The 16615-nt window shown below is 37.8% G+C and overlaps 1 protein-coding gene across 1 annotated transcript in view; it reads right to left on the reverse strand.

Annotated features, from left to right (window-relative positions):
* Positions 1-1237: 1237 nt before the first annotated feature.
* STX7 (syntaxin 7) overlaps positions 1238-16615 on the reverse strand; it is a 23829-nt gene continuing 8451 nt past the window's right edge. The window contains exons 2-9 of the mRNA XM_009999128.1: positions 9646-9715; positions 7674-7764; positions 5838-5975; positions 5087-5139; positions 4272-4362; positions 2936-3008; positions 2621-2703; positions 1238-1333 (exon numbers count right to left, since the gene is read on the reverse strand). Of these exons, the coding sequence (XP_009997430.1) occupies positions 1238-1333; positions 2621-2703; positions 2936-3008; positions 4272-4362; positions 5087-5139; positions 5838-5975; positions 7674-7764; positions 9646-9715 (695 nt within the window). The remainder of the gene's footprint in view (positions 1334-2620; positions 2704-2935; positions 3009-4271; positions 4363-5086; positions 5140-5837; positions 5976-7673; positions 7765-9645; positions 9716-16615) is intronic.

Here is a 16615-nt window from a genome sequence, read left to right on the forward strand (position 1 = left end):
AAACATCTTGAACAGTTTGAATCAGTTCAACTGATTTCAACTTAATTTCAAATACCACTGTTGAACTTGGAATTGAACTTGTAATCTTCTTTTCTTCAGGTGTATGAAAGACCTCACATAAAACTTCAGATCTGTTCATGGAAACTGAATTACAGCAGTTTCAGAACAGTGACATTCAAGCGCAGTTAAGAAGTTGGGAATTTCTATTCTTCCCAGTAAATCTAAGAATTCACAGACTAGAGCTTATTTTCATCTAGCCAAGCTCATTGATGCACACAAACATACCTGATGTGTGCACATATAACACAGTACTGATGCAAAAACTGAAACAAACAATCCACATAATCACCTCATCCACCCCACCTACCTTTGCATGAGGCTTGTAGGCATAACCATACTCAATGACGGATACGGAGATATAGGAAGCATTTAAAAGATTTCTGGCAAACTGAAGGCATAATTCAAAGACTTCAGTTATAAAAGAGAGGTCACGCCAACTTCAGCAACCTACATTTTATTTTTGAACCACCCACATCAAATGGGCAGATGGGTGGGATCGAAGGAAAAGAGACAGAAAGACATTTCTAACTTAAAATAAATTCTGAGATGTGAATTTGTTGCCTCAAGCAACAACTCAGAAGTTTGTTTTGGCAGCAACATTTAGCAATATCTCAAAAGATAATTAACTGCCCCTTCAAAACAAATTATTACGGGTTTGATTATCCCTTAAGAGGTTTTCAGTTATTGGTTAGAGGTTTAAGTTATTGGAACAGTTTATGATGTTGACTGTTTTTCTCTGGCACTCACATCCAAGATGGCAGACAGTTACAGTGACAGTAATACTGAAAATGTTACTTCTCAGATTAAAACAAAAGGTCTTATAAAAAAGTAAGTGTGATGAAGTACAGAACCATTAGTTTATTTAGCTTCACAATGAGCAAATCATGACTATGAATTTCCTTTCATAATTTAAATACAACGCTTTCTCCAGACACTTATTTAGGATGAGAGGAAATGGCTTCAAGTTGCGCCAGGGGAGGTTCAGATTGGATATTAAGAAAAATTTCTTTATTGTGGTCAGGACTTGGAACAGGCTGCCCAGGAAATTACTGGAGTCATCGTCCCTGGATATGTTAAAAAAATGTGTAGATGTGGCACATGGTTTAGTGGGCATGGTGGTGCTGGATTGACAGTTGGACTTGATGAACTTAAGAAGCTTTTTCCAACCTTCATGATTCTATGATCTTGTAGATAACCATATGATGATTACAACAGCCAATAGTACCACAGCAAGTATAATAACGAGGATGCACATCTTCTTTCTGGACCTTTGCTGCCAATAGAGGAAAAAAACCCAAAAAGTTGATTAGCAACTGTACCATCACATCAGAAGACTACTCAAATGCTTTTATGGTCCTACTGCTTGTGCAATCTAACTAAATCACATCCTTACTAACAACAAGTCATATAAAGCTGTTCAAGAAAAAAAAAGCCAGGTTATCTACAACTTAACTTTTCTGGCTATATTATTCAACAGAATTATTTCAGTGTTTGGCCTCTGCTGCAAGACACACCTAACAGAAGCTTGTCAAAATCTCAACAACATTCTTTTGAGATCAGAAGATACTAATCCATACCTCCTCAAGAAAAAGCGTAAAGTTTTTAATTTTAAATTTCAACCAGAAATGCACCACCTTCTACAAAAAAATTTGGCTGCTATTTTTTTCCTGAAGTTTGTCAGGATCAAAATAGAAGCCATCAACCATACTTAATATGCCAATTAATGGCACCTAGAATACAGTTCAAGGATGTGTACACCCCTTTCCCCCTCCTGCTTCTGAAATCAGTAGGCGATCCCTCAGATATTTTGTCACTGATTTACTGTCCTGGATACTACTACTAACACACATAAGAGGATTAAAAAAAAAAAAAAAAAGAAAAAAGTCTAAGGACTAACTCTAACATAAGAGGGAAGCTTTATTACTAATAAGATTATTTCTAATAAGTTCCAAAAATGTTATAAAGTGGCATTTAGAGATATTTAAATGGCTTTGCAAAAAAGTTTGAGACTTTGAAATACATCTTTAGCAGCAGTGTTGCAGGTAACACAGGCTGCACATACAGCTTTGAGATTTCAGACAGCAAATACTGGTGCTAATTGGAAGGATCTTCCAGAGACTTCCCTGTGTATCTTCCCTACCCCTCCAGTGATCTTTACAGGCATGCTTCTCCATACACAGGAACCTTTTAGTTTTTGAGCTGAAAAAGGAGCAGTTTTTTTTTGGTTTTTCTGGGGTTTGTTTCAGGTTTTTTTGTTTGTTTTGGTGGCTTTTTTTCTGTGGGGTTGTTTTTGTTTCATTTTGGTTTGGGTTTTTATTGTTGTTTTTTGTTATAAAGATGTAACTCCAGGTCCTCTGAAACAGCCTGGCCAAAGCCCAAAGCTTTCAGAGAGTCCACTGACTGCTGTTTTATAGTCACCTAGTCAGAAATACCATTATAGTCTAACATTTAAGTAAGTCTCCAAGCCTCAAGGAAACTGATAAGCAAAATCTGAACTGCATAAATCCAGATTACTAAAAAAGGACAGTTATACACAACTGGCAGTTGGCATCGTCATTACCTGGTAGTTTGCTGCTCTTGAGAGCTGCTGGTTTGCTTGCTGCACATGTACATCTGCATTTTCTACATTCGCTTCTATGCTGTCTTTATTTTAAAAGGAAAGAGTAAAAATTTGGTTAGTCATAACTCAGCCAAAGGTTTGGAATGCTGAAATACTCTTGAAAACATATGTAATAGCTGCCCCTGCAACTGCTGGTGTCTTCATCAATATCCAAAGTTTTATACCTTGCATTACGGAAGTCTGACCCATCCTGTATGTATGCCCAAGCTAATTTCTGAACTACCTGGGCAATGAGACTATTTGAATTGCACTTACCTATCATATCACCCTGTTCATGAATCATCATTCCTAGATCTTTAAAAATTTCATTGATGTCCATAATATCTGCCTGCAAGGAAACAATAATTGCATTAATTGATGTAGTGTACATTTAAATAAAAATATTGCTCCTTCTACTCCTGAGCACACATCCATGACTCTTCATACTACAGGACAAAAAAAAGTAACAACTTTAATAGGTTTATTTGGAAGGCTTTTCTGGTACTCCAAGACCAAGTTTATTACAATCAAATTAACTGAAGATAAGTATGTGCACCAAGTGACTTCACATCACATCACGAACAGCACCTCATTGCTGAGGGCTTGTCAACTTTGCTTAAAACATATCAATTTTAGGCAAATTCATAAAATAATGTGAAGGTAGCATTTTGTCTTAATTTTAGTAATAGGTATTAAAGACACTGAAATTCCATATGCAGCACAATTTACAGAAATTACCTCTATAATACAGCCAGCCTATTGCACCTATACTACATTATCCTATTACCATCTGGTTAAATGAAGTAATAGAAGCCATGTTATCATGATGCATATACCTCGTCTTAATTAATGACTGGTACATGATTAGTTCAATTCACTCTATGTTAATGTATGGGTGGGAAGGAGGTCATTACTGAAAAATGTATACACAGAATGGATTTTGCCACATGCATCAGCAAGACTTACTTCCTGACAAACTCTATTTCCAGCATCTTTATTGTTGATGATAGAAGTATGAATTCCAGACTGACTGGAAAAATTAATTTTGTCTTCACAGAAATCTCTTGATGTCAGTGTGTCATCACATTTGACAATTTTTTTTGGGTGTAATTTATACCTTGTTTTTAAAAATTGTTAACGTTTTGACAAGCTCTTTACACAATAGTTTGAATGAAACGGAGTATCTGTATTTCCAGAAGTGTTCTAAAAAGCCACTAACTAAATTAAGATGTTGAACAATGCACTGGGAATACTTGGGAGGAAAGGTACAATTTTGCTCCATTTATAGTCCCTCTTAAAAACGGTGATACAATAGAACTGCTATGTGTGAAAGAAAATTACATGTATTTTTCCTTGCAATCACATGAGCTCTTAGTCCATTGCTGAACCACTGAATTTAAACACAGTATCAAAACATGACTTTTACACAGTAGATTTCCAATGCACATTTTGCATCTAGTGGCAATATTTGTAGTTTTGAAGAAAAAAACCCCACAACCACAAACTCTAACCTCCCAAGATTAATGTCTACAAATAATGCTCATGCTGCTACAAAATGCTTTTTCTGTAGAAACTTTATAGCATATTCTGCTGTAAAACCACTTGTACTTACCTCAAGCTGCCTAATGGAAGATTCCCTCTCCTCAATAAGACGGAGGTCATCTTCTGTAATTTCTTCATCTTGCACTTGTGCTTGTGGTTGACTATCAAACCAAAAAAACCCCACCCAGAATTGAACAGGCACAATGAGAAATAACTCGGAATAAAACAACGTAGCACATATTTTACATTATCGGTTAAGAAAAATGAACGTTTTTACTCTTGCCTGTCCAGCAAACAGGGAAGGCTGAACAGCCACACCTTTGGTATAGGAAGCTGCTGTTGTAGTAACATTGTGTGTAGTGTTGAGCTACCTGATTAGAAATTCTAGGTATGACTACAAGGACCAAGCTCTTCTGAATCAAACTGCAGAGTTTATATCCACCTGAGGCAAAAGCAAGTTAGCCAACAAAACAGAATCTGAGACTTGCAAGCAGTTCTGGAGAGTACAAAGGCAATGGGAGATCCCACTAAACAGTGGACCTTTATCACAACTAACAGTTTTAGGCTGTTCACAGGTTGGACTCTGCTTACCTAAGTTTGGGTCTCAGTCCAAATACAAATTTAGGGCAGCTTAAAGAGGTTACTAAAGCTGAATCATGGGGGAGATTATGTTAACTGCTCCTTTTTCTCCCCACCTACCCCATCAAAGCCTCTTCTCCACAGTTGCCCTATGGAAGTAATTGAACAACTTATCCCAACTGCATCCAGAAAAAAGGCAAATAATAATAATAATAATAATAAAATAATTTAAAATTGGCAGCTGGCTTCCCTGCAGGCCATTTATGATTCTGAACTAGGTTAATACTTACTACAAAGTCAGCTTACCTGTCCCAAGAGACAAGGGTTCCTTCTTTGTAGCTGTCTTCAGGAGCACCACCCTGATCAGTGTTTAAAAGTATAAATAAAACATTATGGCCTGGACAACATTTCTGTAACGAGTCACTATTACAAGTTTTATAGCAAGTCAACTTGAAACTGAAACATGATTTAACATGTCCTCATCCCCATTTTGCTTTACACATGGATAAAGCTGAAATACAAGCAAAACCATTCAGCTCAGTAACTACCTGCTAAAATTTACACATGTAACAATGTGTATTTAGCGCAGAGTGAAAAGGCAAAATTCATTTGCCAACAAGGAAAAGCTCAACCTCTCAAGCTCCTCAGCATTTCTTCACTTTAAAACTACACAGAAATCTGGTGTATCATTCTTCCCTGTAGGAAAAATCTGGTTTTATCTAAAGGTCCAGCAAACCTATTTCAAAACCTACTAAAAATTGCTTTTGCAATATTCTGGCAGTTCATGCCTTTGTGTGGCAAAAGCAAGGAAAAAGAACAGTTCTTGGGGGAGGGTTATTACAACCTATTTCAGCCTTAACTATAAAATGAGCTGTGTAATTCAACTGTGCATAAAAGTGAGCAAAGAAAGCTTATAATGATATAAGTTTATAGCACATGTTCTGCTGTATTTGGAGTCAGGTATGAGCTTTAGTAAGTAGCATTACAGAGGAAAGTTTGACATCAAACACCACCAACATTGTAAACAGAGTACAATGGTCCATTCCCAGATACTTACAGATACCCTTGAGCTGGCTCTTACTCTCGCTACAAAGTCTTTTTCTTTCTCAGCAGCCTGCCTTTGGAGTCTTTGGAAATTTGTTAGTGCTGTGGTGAACTCCCCCACCAGACGATCTTTCTGTATTTTTCTTTGACGCTACAGGAGAAAAAGTTTTACCAAGTTGAATGAGCTCAGGCTTTTCAAGACTGCCATTTCTAGGCTGATCAAAGCTAAGGCACTCTTGTTAAAAAAAATAGCAATACACATAAGGGAAGGCTATCCACAAAACCATTTGCAACTGCACAGACAAACCTTCCTTCTCTCTTGGATCATGTAACTCTGTCATAGTTTAAGGAATTTAAAGAGGAAACCAATGCATTTAGTTTCATATAACAGCTGAAAATGAGAAATGGGCACAGATAAGAAAACTTTTACCTTCCTTAGAATCTGTTGTATATAAAACCTACTGTTTAAGTGTGAAATATTTTGATACCCTGGACACTAAAATATGCACAGGTGACTGACTGGGGAAAGGTGTGGAAAAGAAAAAAATAAGCAGGGACAGGACACTCCACATGTATTTTAAATAAAATACATTTGAGTGGCATCCAAAAGTGGGTTTGAATTCCCCCTTAAGTATTTAAGAACTTGTACAGAAATACCTGTTCAAACCTTTCAAGCTTTTTTTTTTTTTTTAAGATGCAGGGGATAGACAAGGAATACTGGGCACTCAGGAGAGGCTTCACCGTATTTCCCTAAATGTGTTTCAACCCTTTCTTCCAAATTTCTGAGAAGCTATAATTTGCCATTCATCAATCTGTTATTTATGCATATGAGAGGTAGATTTGATGAAGATGCTCATAATAAAAGGAGTAAAATTCAACAGTATAACTAACATCTCACTGTCACCTTTTCAGCTCTAAGATACAGAAACAGAGAAACCACAAAAAAAAAAACAAAACAAAAAAACCTGCAAACATACTTTGCCTGAACCAGAGGTTATATTCCAAGACCAAGTTTTGACACTTCTGTTAGAAGTTTACACCTCAACATGATGAGCACAAGTGGATCATGACCTGCCATTTGAATCTAGTGTTTCAGGACAATTCATTTTCCTCAAGGCTACTTGGTAATCAGCCACAGACCAGACAAGTTTAGTGAAAATAACCTGAATCTGTGTTTTCTGGGATGCTATTGCTCTTCCCGTATCTTAAGTGACAGATTTTGCTAGGATAAGAAACCAGAGGATGGCAGGCAAGATTGTGCTAATAAAAACTGCCACTTCACATGTTACCTCCTGTGGAGATTTTACACAGATCTGGGAAAGAAAGTTTTAAGACTGCACAAGATGTTGTTTTAGCAACAGCTCCTGTCCACTGCCTGTAAGAAAGGAAAAGCCTGTGGACATATATGACATTTATGCTAATCTGAGTCATGCAGAAGAGAACTACTGTGCTTAATCAAATAATTTGGACAGAGAGTGAACGGGTCTAGCCACCTGCCCTGCAAGGGTGTTTGGCACACAACTACTTGCCCCTGGAAGCCAAGTTAGCACCACTGCAACAGATTACAAAATGTCCAGCTACCTGAAATCACATGGCACAGCACACTGCCTTGATTCCTACTTGAAAGTCAGCCTACCTAATTCCTGATGAATCAAAACAACTTCGGAACAAGTCTGGACTGCAAAAAAATATTCTTGTGTTCTAAGTGTCCCTGTTGTGCAAATGTATTGACTAGCAAAACAGCACTTTGAAAGCCTGGTGAGGAGCACAAAAATAGGCATGCAGAAGTGAAGTCATTCAAATAGTCAACATGAGCTGACATGACAGTCAAACAAGCCATGCTCCATACCTGTTCACTTGTTGCAGGCAAAGATCCAAACTCTTTAATGTATTTGTCAGTTTCTTTGGCAAGCTGGTTGGTGTATTGCTGCTTCTGTTGCCTAAAACCAAATGCAAAGTTTTATTAGGGAGCATTGGGTTACTTTGTTTGAATGTCACTGATTCTCAGAAAAGCAACAGTACTAAATGTTTCTCTAAAGTGTGCAAAGCCATGTTTATTATGTTCTTCATGGTAGAGGTGTGATGCCATGGATTCCAGGCAGGGAAGATGCTGAAGAAGGTCCTCAGGGCAACAGCATCATTACTCACTTTTTTCTTTTTCTTCTTTTTTTAGGTTTCTTCCCCCCCCCTCGCCCAATGTGCAGCAATAGCTTTCTAGTTATTATGAACATCTAAACATGCTTTTTGTAGTCCTTTTGATGTTGAACACTAGTTGGAAACAGCTGGTCATTTCTGAGTTCAGAATAACTGTAGAAAAGACCAAGTTTTTTTCTGTGTGGTTTGAATATAATTATGATACCACTGTCAGTGAAGGTCAGCTCCTAATAGTTCCTGGGAAGCTTATCCAAAAGTGATCTGTATTCTCCCACGATATAATAGCTATGAACTTAGCTAAAAACTTCATTGTTTACTAATAGCTTCAACAGTGTTTAACAAAAAGCCTTGTCTTCAACAGCATTTCTATTTTTTTTGTCTGTTTGCTTCTGATACTATCACACGCTCCTTTACCAATCTTCATATTATTTTCCTGGAGCAACTCAAACTCTTCACCTGCTTTTGCTTCCTCCTCCCCAGCTATAAAAACAGGTATTATCTAGAAAGCTATTAGCAAACAATCAACATCAACATTTAAAATAATCTAATAACTGTTCGGATAGATGCCCACATGAAAGGAAGGGCCAAATGTTCAGACAAGTGAAAAAGGAACAGATGTAAATGTATGGAAGCTTACCATATATATTACCTTCATTACAAAGGGACTGGAATGTGTCCTTCACAACAGTTTCTATCCAGTTTGGTTGTGAATTTGTGCCTAGATCCTGTCTAGTTATTCCATAAACTATGTATGTTGACCTTACCTATTCACAATCTCCAGTGGGATATCATCTATCTACTGTTTATATACCTGGCTAAAGTATATATGGCCCTGAGCTTGGACCATTGTAAAGCAGTTTGGCTGTTCACACAAAATTAATGTGTTAGGCCTCCTCCCACTATTCAACAGCCACAGTGTGGCACTAACCACACTGAAGACTGTCAACTCTCTCACCAACAGGGTTAGCACAACACACTGCTTACCTGCAGTTATGATTCTGAGATTCCTGTGGTAGTGGAGTTTAATGGAAAAAAACCCCTTCATACCATGCAGAAAACTGGAGAGCAGCTGACTGTCTTGGCCAGTGGCATATTAATGAAGATCCACCTTCAGGTAACTGAATTATAGCACAGCATCTGCTTTGCACCTTACTTCACTTATGTTTTTTTAGTACTTCTGGTGCAAGCTTATTTTATAATATCATCCTGTATTGTGTCTTTCATCACCGAGAAGATGTTCTATTCTTTTCTCCAGTATAACATCTCACAGGAAAAAAAGCCCCCAAACCAATAATACATTCAATACCTCGTGAAACTTACATAGATTTGAAGAAAGGACTGGGGTGGAAGGACGTGGTGTTTGCTCTTAAAACCATGATACTGCTTTCTGGTCCTGCCCCTTTTCCTTTGCTGACATACAGCACAGGTTTTACAGATGTATGGATACAGGCAATGTACATGACTAAACCAACAGCCTCTAGTTTACAAAGACTATCCAAGGCGAATTTTTAAAAAAGGATATCTCAACATTTACATCTCCTGCATTACTCTACACTTGCTTTGCTCGGCAAGATCAAGCACTTTGCCTAACAAAGAACCACCTCATCATCTACCAGGAGCTTGTTTACAATGCGATGAAATTAAACTTTTTCATGTGAAGTACTCACAGCTGTTGCCTCAACTCAGGCGTGTCTTGTGGTGTTCCAAGCTGATGGAGTATTCTTTGTATTTCAGCAGCTGTTTGTGAAGAGGAAGAGAAATGTTAATGGGGCACAGACAATTCCCACTTAATTTTATGCATTTTTGTTCAACAATTCTAAAGCTATAAAAGTTGACAGAAACTGATACTCAAGACTCTTTCAAGCTACTACAAAGACCCCATGTAAGAAGTCCCAGAAGAACTAGTGAATGTTTTTTGGAAGTTAAAGACAAACGCCAGGGTTTCTTATAAAGCATGGAAATGTATTCAAGTGTCTAGGTAGAAACAGGCAATTTGAAGATCAGTTAATAGTGTCACGGTAATAAGTCTTTTAATATTAATTTTTAAAATAAGCAGCATGCTTCTTATTCTGATTTAATAATATTTTACATGTCATTTTAGAAAGCCATATGAAAGACTGCCATGACATTATTATACATAAATATTTCAGAATCAGAGCACTAATGAAGAGACAGCAAGAAAGCACTCATGGGCTTACAGTACATAAAAAAAAAAAAGTCAGGTGTCCAAGTTTAAATGTAATTTTGAGATCCTTATGTTTTTAAATATGGGATACAAACCACCAGTGATTTTAAAGTGCATTTCATAAAACAGATTCTTTTCCAACTGTAAGGAGTAACATTTATCTAATCTTTATTTTCAGCTTACTATATTTCACCATCACAAGACAAAACAAGGAGAAAAATCGACAGATGCTTCAAGGATATGCAGTTTATCACACTGCAAAACTAATATCCATGATGTGTTTTATCTCAGCTTAACACCGTCACATCTTCTAAAACAAAATAATACATATACAAATAAACTTATTTTTCCTTGATCTCTGCTAGTAGATTTTTCTTCCCTGTATTTCTGTGGCCCTCTTCAGGTAGACTGGTGTACCACACGGTCAATAGAAATTATGACAATGATTGTGGCATGCTCACTTTACTAGCACATGATCTTTTTTTTTTTTTCCTAAATACAGTTAAAATTGCAGTAAAAGTCATCTCTGAGTAATAGAGAAAACCCTAAAGAATAAAAAGAGTATTTTTCCAAACACCACGGAAGAGATCTGTGACAGATAGAACTTCTATTACAAGAAGAAATTTACCTGTGACTTGTGTTAAGCAGTTAGATAAAACTAGAACTTCTTAGAACATTTCCAGTAATAATATTACTTCTAATCTTTGTTTCATAACAACTGACCAGTGAATTAGATTACATTGGATTTCCTACACTATTTTAGACAATGTCACACTGTCAACAACTGCTGTAGTCACTTCTTGTAATTTTGAGATCCTTATGTTTTTAAATATGGGATACAAACCACCAGTGATTTTAAAGTGCATTTCATAAAACAGATTCTTTTCCAACTGTAAGGAGTAACATTTATCTAATCTTTATTTTCAGCTTACTATATTTCACCATCACAAGACAAAACAAGGAGAAAAATCGACAGATGCTTCAAGGTTATGCAGTTTATCACACTGCAAAACTAATATCCATGATGTGTTTTATCTCAGCTTAACACCGTCACATCTTCTAAAACAAAATAATACATATACAAATAAACTTATTTTTCCTTGATCTCTGCTAGTAGATTTTTCTTCCCTGTATTTCTGTGGCCCTCTTCAGGTAGACTGGTGTACCACACGGTCAATAGAAATTATGACAATGATTGTGGCATGCTCACTTTACTAGCACATGATCTTTTTTTTTTTTTCCTAAATACAGTTAAAATTGCAGTAAAAGTCATCTCTGAGTAATAGAGAAAACCCTAAAGAATAAAAAGAGTATTTTTCCAAACACCACGGAAGAGATCTGTGACAGATAGAACTTCTATTACAAGAAGAAATTTACCTGTGACTTGTGTTAAGCAGTTAGATAAAACTAGAACTTCTTAGAACATTTCCAGTAATAATATTACTTCTAATCTTTGTTTCATAACAACTGACCAGTGAATTAGATTACATTGGATTTCCTACACTATTTTAGACAATGTCACACTGTCAACAACTGCTGTAGTCACTTCCTTCTGTGCACACCAAGGTAACGAAGATATCAAAAAAAGAGTAAAGTTAATAATTCAGTTTTGCATGAGGTAAAAATTTAATACTTTAAGGTAAAAGTATTTGGAGGAATTGAGTAGACATAAGCTACTAAAGGAATTACTGAGGGGAACAGAACTGTAAGTTGAGTTTCACACAGGTTGTATTATAATTGAGCCTAAAAGCAGCAAATGTGATTTAAAAAAAATAATTTTGTCCACAGCTGCCATCTGCTGCCACACACCAGCCTGGGTCTGCTGGGGCTCCCTCCTGTGGGGCCAGGAGGGGCCCCTGTGCTGCTCCTGGGCAGCTGGAGCTGGTCAAACCTACTGATAAATACCAACTTGGGGTAATTAAACCTTCTTTTTATCTCCAGTGTAATGCATTGTTTTAAAACAAACAAAAAGGTAACTGGCAGGTGTTACCTTCAACAGTGCAGAATTTTAATTATCTGTAAAACTGAACACAAATTATCCTTTATTTGTTCTAAGGCACTCTCCCTTCTGACTCAAGAGCCAAGGTGCTTAGGCATTCTGGTTTTGTTTTTTTTTTTACAGGGAGAAGAAAAAAAACAACAACCCAAACAAACTGCAAGCACAATTAACAGCTTTTTTGGAGACCGAAAAAGTATCGGCATGTCCTGCCGCCACCTAGAGATGCAGTATGTAACTGCAAACGGGGAACCTAACAGGCTTGTGTTTTAAATAAAAGCTCTCACTCGAAAATGAAACAAAGCCTATACTTAAAATATTCGCATTCCAAGTTAATGAGATATCTATCCTGATTCTAAAATTGAACAAAAGTAGCTAACTGAAGTGAAATTAAAAGCTAGCACTATACAGCTGCTCAGCTATACAATTGCAGGCAGAGGGAAGTTCATCACAATTCAGGTCTTGTGATTCAAGAATTCAGCACAAAATTAAAACACATTATATCAACAAGACTGTAAGTATGCATCAAAAGAGCAAAGTGCTAACAGGCTTTAAAATCTCATGGGGAAAAAATGAAATCAATTAAAGAAGAAAAAAAAAAAAAAAAGGCCTGAGTTGACAGCAATTTTTCTGGGCTTCCTCTACTTCAGCATTTTCCACCCTGACCTTTCACTTTAAAGGCATTATTCAGAGGGGAAAATAAAAAAAAGAGCATTTTTTTTTTCATATGAAGTATATTGCTTTGAAAAATGAAACACTGCTTAACCAAGTATGCAAACAGAAAAAAGGTAGAGCAGTAAATTTTGGCCAAATTCCTGGAATTTGCAGCATTCCTGAAATTGTCTTCATAAAAAAGCCAAAAGCAAGTATACCACAGGAAGGAGAGGGAAGCTTGATTTACTGTACAGACCTGCAGGTGGATGAGTTTGTACTCCTTCATATTAAAATAAACATGCCAGAGTGGATGCATACTAAAAAATATGTCTTTATAGACTTCTAATTCTTATTTGGCTTGGTTTTTCAGTTGTTTGTGTAATTGGTTGTGTTTGTTTGGGTTTTTTTAATAGATATCTTACTGTAGCTACTACTCATTTGGACATCTGATATAATATTATACATATAGTCACAAAACCAGCTAAACTGCAGACATTTGTCCAGACTCCTGAACGTGTACAGCTTTATTGATTAAAAAAATAAATTGAAATAAAAACTAAAATAGGCTTTAAGACATACCCACCTGGATCACCAGGTAAAGTGTCTTGTTCCCTCACATGTACACACAGAGATCTTACAAAGTTGATTAAGAGCAAGAACTGGCTTTGAAAGTTACATAAAAGTCAATATTCCTTCCTTTCCTCAAGGAACAAGCAAGGCAGCCCCAGCCTCCCCTCCTGAAGGTTAGACTAGAAACATCTCTGCTGGCTCCTTCCACTGCCCCATATGGGAAGAAAGCAGAGAGAGGATCTTGGCAGTGAAGAAGAAGAGCTAAACTGCTGAAAACCTGAGATTATTTTTTATAAAATAGAGACCCCTAAACTCTCAGCTTCACTACTGTTGGTGGTCTCCCTCCTTTGTCCCTACTGCCTCCCTCCCTTGTCCAGCATTTTACCCCCTGTGCAGGGGGTTGAGGTTGGTGCATCAAGGCATCTGGAAGCTGCTTTGGTGCCTCCTAATCCATCAAAAATGCTCAGTTGTCCTGGAGAGCAAAGCACTTAGGCCCAACTCATATAGTCCTAGCTCTGCATTGTAAACATATGGGTAACAGTCAGGGACCAAAGATCAGAGCACAGTTTTGATGGGTTCTGAGGTTACCTCACCCTTTAGAGTCTTCCTTTCCCCACTTCCTGATTCTTCTAACTTCCCAAGGAGCTCTGAAAGACAGGAGTAATACGACTGCCAGAGGTCCCTCCTGTCCTTCTGGGCATTACCAGTCTCATAACAAAGACTGACTGAATCTTGTGCATTATTTTAATCATGCACCATTTCAATGCCAAGTCTGACGCTTTAGCTTTGGTTCCTTGGGTATGTACAGCTAGCTGCTGGACTTTGCTCAGGAGCTGCAGAAGGGCACACACGGTGTGCCTGCAGGCTTTCTTCATCAAAGTCACCAGGATATGGCAATAGCTTCCATGAGAGGCATGCCTACTCTGAAGATCAGGGTAGTCGTTTGCATATAACAAAGATAACAGATGTTTCAGGGCTCATACTGCAACCTTGGAGGAACAGCACCTTGCCAACTGCAGGCTGGCAATGAGCCCCTGCAGAAGCCTAGTCCCCTGGGGGAACTGGGCAGCACAGGAAGCAGGGTGCATGATACCACCCAAAGAAACTGCATTTTCTCCAGTCAACTGCTGTCTCACATGCAAAAGAAAATAATCTCACATTTTCCACCTGAAAATGAGTCCTGTATGAGAAACAACGCTGTATTAGTAAAAAGGCTTTTCACTTGTTTTTTGTGGCATTCCTAATCTAGATCTCATAATATATAACTAGTAGCTCATGAAAGCTACTCAGCTGCTCTCAGATCAGTCACATGCTCAGGAACAGGTCAGACATGGTTAATGATGAGCCAGAGAAACAATTAGGAAGCAACCTGAATTCCTACTGAGAAAATTGTTTAAGAGTCTGCTCATGTTTACTTTTACTAAGCCAAACAGTGGTTCCATTTCCAGTCAGAGGAAGGTCTCCCTCTAGATAAAGAGAAAAACAAAAACAGGAACAGAAAAAGTAGTAACATTGTCTCATAAAAATCATCCTTTTCTCTATACAACTTACAGGACTAGTGAAATTTACATGGGAAATATTTACATTATTTAACAGGTAGGAGTACTTGAGAAATATGTTCCTGCCAGATCTGCAATACATTCTACTTTTTCCACAGATAAATATGTATTTCACATAGTGGATCACACAGCTGGCTTTTAGCTGACTGGGAAAGAAGAAAGTTTCATATCCTTTCACCTCATGTTCCCTTGCCTTTTAGCTGCCCCTGCAAAGCTGTTCCATTACCACAAGTAAAACCATATTGATATAAGAGCTGGTTCTGCTCCTTGAACATGAAAATGTTTAATATCATACAAGAAGTTTCAAGCTTAATATAAATATACAAAAAACCAAATTAATAAAACAAAAACCAAAATGAAAACAACTTCTTGCCTCTAAGAATACACAAGCAAAATCAACCCCAGCTGAGAATTAGCAATCTCTGTACAGGCTGTAATACCATAGTGCTGCTGCAGAAGCAAATGTAAAAAAACCCCTCCAAATCTTTGAGTGCAAAACCTGATGTTTGAAAAGCAAAGAACTAAAGAACTAAATCCCTAGCATAAGACATGAGAAACTGAGGATGGCCTTACTTTAGAACAGTTACCAGGAACTCTGGACACAGGAGAGCAGCTTTCCCAGGTTACCTACAATCATCAACTGTCTTTCCTCCATCCTATTTAACATTTGGAAAACTAAAACTTTGAGCTTTCACATTGCCATGACCAAGCTTATTGCTGCTTTATAGCTGGAGAGTGAGGTGACATATAACCCACAGAGTCCTAAAAACAAGGTCACAATACAGAAGCATGAAATTGGGGGGAAAAAACCCAAACAGCACATTTAATGACTACTGCTTATTACCCTATTGCAGCCGAGAACCTCTTACATTCTTGCATTATAGCCACACAACAGCGGTTTCACAGCCACAGTTTAGCACTTATAGACAGTGTTACAGTTCAAGGCAGATCCACCCCGCTGCCCAGTTTCATAAAGTTCTGGTCTAATGCTTCCACAGGAAATACGGTATCTATTGGGTGTGCTTAGAAAAAACACGGACAACAACAGGAGCAACAAACACCAAGGCGTTGTACTAGGGAAGACAAGAACCAGACAAGCAGGCAGGGCGAGTACAATGAAACCTGCCTTCAAGAACAGCAAGGCTTGGACCCGGCACAGGAAGTAGGAGCAGAGCAGGAGGAGAGCCCCAGCTGCTCCTGAATAGTAACTATTATGGTGAGGGTCCCCCCCATGCCACTATCTGTCCTTGAAAACAGACAGACAGGGTTTCTGTCACTGCCTAAGATTCACAGGACTAAAGGTAACAATGGAGACTTAAAGCCATAGATTTCCAGAGATTTTCCTAGTTCCTGAGCCCAAGGAGATTAAACAGAATTTAGCAAAGTGCTTGTTTCTTCATGTGCACCAAATGCAAAGCCTGCTCCACAGAGGCTCAGGCTCAGCTATGGCTTCATCTGGCAAATAAGCAGTGTATGCAACACCAGCACAGTCACCATTCAGAAATGCTTCATCAAAGACCTTACATGTGCTGCCACTGGTTAAGTAAACATGAAGAAATCCTCTACTTGCTTCCAACTGAACAAGTGAGTCGATAAACAGCAAATGCAGTTACAGATTAAGTGGTGTGGAATCTAATAAACTTCAGAGTCACTTTAAAGCAGGTTATCGGAAG

The sequence above is a fragment of the Chaetura pelagica genome, unplaced genomic scaffold, assembly GCF_000747805.2.
Source record: "Chaetura pelagica isolate M959 unplaced genomic scaffold, ChaPel_1.0 scaffold90, whole genome shotgun sequence".
Classification (NCBI taxonomy): Eukaryota; Metazoa; Chordata; class Aves; order Apodiformes; family Apodidae; genus Chaetura; species Chaetura pelagica.